This window comes from Capsicum annuum, chromosome 10 (genome assembly GCF_002878395.1).
Source record: "Capsicum annuum cultivar UCD-10X-F1 chromosome 10, UCD10Xv1.1, whole genome shotgun sequence".
In the NCBI taxonomy this organism is placed as follows: domain Eukaryota; kingdom Viridiplantae; phylum Streptophyta; class Magnoliopsida; order Solanales; family Solanaceae; genus Capsicum; species Capsicum annuum.
In genome coordinates this window covers 197,102,132-197,107,576 of record NC_061120.1, presented here as the reverse complement: position 1 = coordinate 197,107,576, position 5,445 = coordinate 197,102,132, and the positions used below count along the sequence as shown (strand labels likewise).

Here is a 5,445-nt window from a genome sequence, read left to right as displayed (position 1 = left end):
GGCATTTCCCCTACCTTGCTTTGTTTACAACTCCACCCTCTAGCCCTTTTTTTCGTAATTTATAAGCTTGTTCTTCATATCTTTTGTGTGGCATATGCATCAAATAAAGAAGGAAAACGATGCAATATGTCTAAATATTTTATTCATTAATACACTACATTATAAAATGGTAATATTTTATTCATTAATACACTACAATATAATACATTACAAATCGATACAAAGCAAGCTAGGACACACTTGATTTTCATAGTACTGTTAACATACCCAACAAGGTAAAAGTACTTTAATTCAATCAAGAAAAGTTGACATAAATAATCGTCCATCCATAAAAACAACATAGATAATATATACATACATTGCATATTGGGTAGCAAATATAATTTATTTGGCCGAGCAATCAAACGTGTTAACTTCCCCTTTAATAAAAACACTAATTATCACTTGTTCACCTTGTGACATACCTTTCTAATCTCCCCTTCATCACCAATAAGTGGATTATTTTCTGACAAAATAATCAAAGCTTTACCAAATTGAGCATGGAAATATGAATTACTTGCAGCAAATTTCTCCACAAATGGATAAGTTATTGGATCAGAAACTAATTGTTGGTCCACACTTAATAGCCCTTTCTTGTAGTACAAATTGTCCCACACCATTGGAGTTTCACGGTCATTTCTGGCAAACTCCGTTACATTCGGGCTGGGTTGTGGAGACGGGCATCGGGTTTTGAGGTACGTTGCATAGTCCGGGTCCAGGGTCGGGTCGACCGTTGGATAGAGCCTGTGTATTATGTTTACACAATGAACTCGTCCAACCGAATGTGCCCCTACATAGCACAAATAAATAAAATTATGCTCCCAAACAAGTTAACGATCCACTATATGATTTCTCACTGTTTGTTTAATTATAAACTCAAGTCACGCTTAGAATATTTTTAATTTAGGAGCCAACTACATTAATTATTTTTAACACTATCTGGTGGTTAATTATTTAAAAAGTAGATGTGTAACTCTTTATGATAAGCACTGGTTGTCAACCTCGCAAAAATTATAATCCTTGTCGCTTAGTTGGTTGAATACCTGAATTTTTAGCTTTGTCGATGAGGTTTTAATTCTCCACCTTGTAAGTTGTAACCCCATTTTCTAACCCCAATTATTATCTTTTCAAAAAATGATTTAAATCCTTAAAGAAGAAGAGTTTAAGTGTATACTTATACTAAAAGGTAATTTCTTTAGCCATTAATGTATCTTTCTCCGTCCTATTTCATTTTATACGGTGTGATTAAGAAATCTAAAATTGAATGATAAATTTTATTATTTTACCCTCTATCCATATTAATGATATTCATTAGGCATAGTAATAGACATTGAAATTATAATTGTTCATATTTTGCACGTAATCTTTCTTCCCAACGAACCCTTTTTTTTACTTGGAAGACGGGCATTGCTCGCAAGTTTCTTTGCATTTTGGGAGCAGAGCATGCAGCAAAATCGAGCAATGGATCTTAGAATAATTCCACTTTGAAGCACGACTCTTTCTATTTCTGTGCTGGCATTTGAGTTGTCTCCCTTCCTCTTTCAGTCGAAAGACTCGATGCAGATAGATCCGGTGGCCCCCTCTTCTGCCTCTATCAGGCGGCGATAGCCCCCCCTCCACACCCACAACAGTATATCCCTGACACAATTTACATTCACAAACGATAATTGTTTAGAAATTTCTCCAAAATTGAGACTCGAATGTAATGATACGTATTATGTGAGGTTTTGAGATTTTTATAGTTTCTATTATATAATAATTAGGATCATAGTGAAAAGAAAATGATAAAACAAAAAGGACAAAGGAAAAAGAATCAAATCTCACTCATTTTCAGGTAAGATTTACTTAGCTCGCTCCTTGCTCGCGGAGCGGCATACCAATAAAAAGAAAAGCCTTATCGGATTAGAATCGATGACTTAAGCCTCTTTCTTAAGGGCCTTTAAAGACCGGCCATTATCGGACTCTTCTTATGTATGCTTTTTTTTTTTCACCGGGCTTGGATCGGGGAAAGCAGGCTTGACAGGTCCGAGTCTTCATTTGTAGGAATTAGTGGGATGGGCCTGTGCATGTAGGCTTGAGTCTTCTTAACGTGCGTCATTTGACGACTCAATGCATGGATGTCACGAGTCCATTGGCATAGGCTTAGGCCTATTTTGTAAATGGGCAGTCTTTGGCAGGCCTACTTTCTTCTATATCAAGAATATAGGTCAAAAGCGATCTTTAACTTGACTTTATCTTCAACAATAAGTTCTAATTATTTAGATAAATAAAAGAAAATGAAAAGAAAGATATAAAGCAACGGAGTCGTCATAGTCTGTTTTAACTCCTCTGCAAGGAAGGAACGAGTCGCTTCCCCCTTTCCTTCACCACCAGTTGGAGCACAGTCTTCGGGTCTCAAGGTTATCAACAAGACAAGCCCAATAACGTGGCTACGAGTTCTTTCCTTACTCAGACCCCAAGCGGGCAGGGTAACAAGACTTTGATGCAAGGTTCGGCATGATCTTTGAGTACAAGCCTGGTGTATATTATTAATTATAGAGGTAAAATGAGAAAAAAATAATTCCATGAAAGTATAACATAAGCTCTTTAAAAAAAAAAAAAATCCATATATCGAACAATAAATAAATTCCTTTGCTTTGAATTATACTTTTCCAGGAAAGTTATAAGGGAGGATATTTAATTTACCTAGTAGAGCAACAGTTCCTTGAGCATCAACACCAATAGTTTTAAAACGAGAAAGAACTAATGACATGGAATCGTTGTGATTTGGAATAAAATTATCAACTTCTGCCAAGTAGCTTTCCTTGCTCTCCCCCCTCCTCCCTGTTTTCATTTCAATATGTGGCCCTCCTAACTGAGTGTCAAATAATTAAATAGAGTAAAACAAAACTCACCTCAATTTAGAAGAAAAAATGAAGGACGAAGAATTAGAAAAAAAAGTTTGAAATATATCTATATTTTGGGGAAATTTGTTGTAATACGTTTCAATTTTGTGGGGTTCTATGACCCCCTAAATTATTTATTATCGTAGTTCTATGGCATATACTTGCTCAGCTGGACAACTGCGTGAATACACGTGCACTTGCGCGTAAGGAAATATATGTCACAGAAATACGAGAATAAATAGTCGAGGGGGTCATAAGACTCGCGCAAAGTTGAGGCGTATTACACCTAATTTCGTCAAAGTTTAAGTATATTTCTGACTCTTTTCCCATAGAGAAGATATACTCCCTTATGTAACACTTTTTGAATTTTCAAATTCAAACAAGTCTATCTTTGACAATAATTTCTCTGTTTAGCTTTCAAATATTTTGAATTGATAATTATTGTGTCTTATAGAACTTTTTACGTAATTTCTAAATATATAAATCTTATTTTGAAAAACTTGAAGATTTCATGCACAAATTTACAGTCAAATTTAAACTGTTTGACTCTCGAGAAGCAAAAAGTGCCATATAAATTGATAAAATAGAGTGAAATTTTTTTAAACGTCGCAGAAGCTTGGCCAAACAGGCGTAATGTAACGTACCATGACAACACCATCTCTAGCAGAAAGAACAATATCAGCACAAGAAACAGTGTTGGGACATTCATTCTCAAGGGCCTGTTTGATAGTCTCTATATACTTGAAATTTCTCATCCCAAAGTTCCTCTGAGATGTCTTCTCTGACTTCTGTTCCTTTGTTGTGTCCAACAGTATTGATGTCAACCACAATGTTCACCATTTAATATAATTGAGCTATAAATTAAAGTTCATGACATGCATGTTATAGTACTAATAAGCCTGTACTATGTTTTTTTTTTTAACCTGTTACAAAAAGAATAATAAACATTTCTATATTTGAAAAATTTTCGGAGTAATTTGGTTAACAGAATTACGATACGAATGTAAAATTTGGAGCTATATTTTGTTTTGTTTGTAATTATTGGTCTATATAGTTAATTCGTACTGAAATTGAGTCTTCTTCCTTCTCAGTAGTATTCACAATGTTGTCTTAAGGACTTGGGAGTATTGTTTAGGTGAGAATTGTGAGACAAAGTGTTACCCCATCACATGTGTGGCCTGAATTGTTTGAAGTTATTTCTCTCGAGATTTTATACTCTCTTCCATATAATGAATCACTCATCTTTGTATGTAAATGTAGGTCGACTGACCAAACCACATTAAATCATTGTGCATCTTTTGATATATTTTTCATTTATTGTCTGATTTGTCATCTTTCGAGATTTGCTTTATTAACTTCCACATAATAACTGATCTTTTCGACAAAACATATTTGTGTTAAAAAATTCGTTAGGTAAGTGCAAGTACTAAATTCATATTAAGTTGAAGCAAGTAAGTGCAAGTACTAAATTCATATTAAATTGAAGCAAGCCGTCGTTCTAAAATTCATAAGCTTTAAAGTTGAGACCTCGACTTTGACCGTGTTCAAGTACAGAACCTATCATTTCTGGCTTATAATATATGTGTGTGTGAAAAATTCTGAAAATTAGTGCTATTAATATTGACTTTGAACTTTCAAACTTACACTTAATTAAGTTTGTCTCTACCTAATATATTGTCAGGCATATATATAGCCTAGGACTCTTACTAACTATTTTAAATTGATGGGTGTATCAATTAACTACCTTAACCATGCATATGCAATCATGGAAGATATTTCTGATCCAAGAAGGTGTATTACCATGTTTATTATACAACTTGATGACTTGTTCTTTGATGATTTCTTCAGCTCTTGGACAACTCTTTTGAGTAGTAATTTAACTTGAGATCACTTTTTGCTGCAATTAATATACACATTAGCAGTTAATTAGCTCATAGATATATGATCTAAAACACTAAGTTGCTCGAACTCTCCAAAAATATAATATATGTTGCTGCACTTGTGTTTGAAGGATCCGAGCAACATACTATATGATAGTATAGAATCATTTTTCTCTAACTGTCACTAGAAAAAGAGAAATGGAATATTTGATATAAGATCAAATACTTAATTACTCGATGGGATTATTTGATATACGCACAAATCACTCTTAGGAAAAACAAAATAGTGTATGCTACTATTATGAATCTCGAAGCATGTACTCAACTCAAAAGACGGTATTTTACACTACTAAAAACTTGGCTATTAGCAACCAAGATTAGTGAGTGACAAATTGTATGTAACTATTGTAACGGAATTTGCAACATAGTCCCTTGCACAAGTCAAATATTTTAATTTTTAATTTTTTTGTGAAAGTAGAGAGGGACGTCCCTCGCTAAATTATAATGATAATAAAAAATTGATATTAAACTAATTATGGCGAGAGACTCTCTAATATTCCAAAAAAGTTAAATATAATTTTATTATTTTTTTGGTTGGTACCAACAATGTATTAATAAAAGGAAAATGAAAATGAAAAATA

At 33.5% G+C, this 5,445-nt stretch overlaps 1 protein-coding gene across 1 annotated transcript in view; it reads right to left on the bottom strand.

The window, feature by feature from the left end:
* Nucleotides 1-400: 400 nt before the first annotated feature.
* LOC107844563 (peroxidase 21-like) overlaps nt 401-5,445 on the bottom strand; it is a 6,090-nt gene continuing 1,045 nt past the window's right edge. The window contains exons 2-6 of the mRNA XM_047397781.1: nt 4,680-4,785; nt 4,088-4,102; nt 3,569-3,744; nt 2,725-2,893; nt 401-829 (exon numbers count right to left, since the gene is read on the bottom strand). Coding sequence (XP_047253737.1) covers nt 441-829; nt 2,725-2,893; nt 3,569-3,744; nt 4,088-4,102; nt 4,680-4,785 — 855 coding nt within the window. The 3' untranslated portion in view covers nt 401-440. The remainder of the gene's footprint in view (nt 830-2,724; nt 2,894-3,568; nt 3,745-4,087; nt 4,103-4,679; nt 4,786-5,445) is intronic.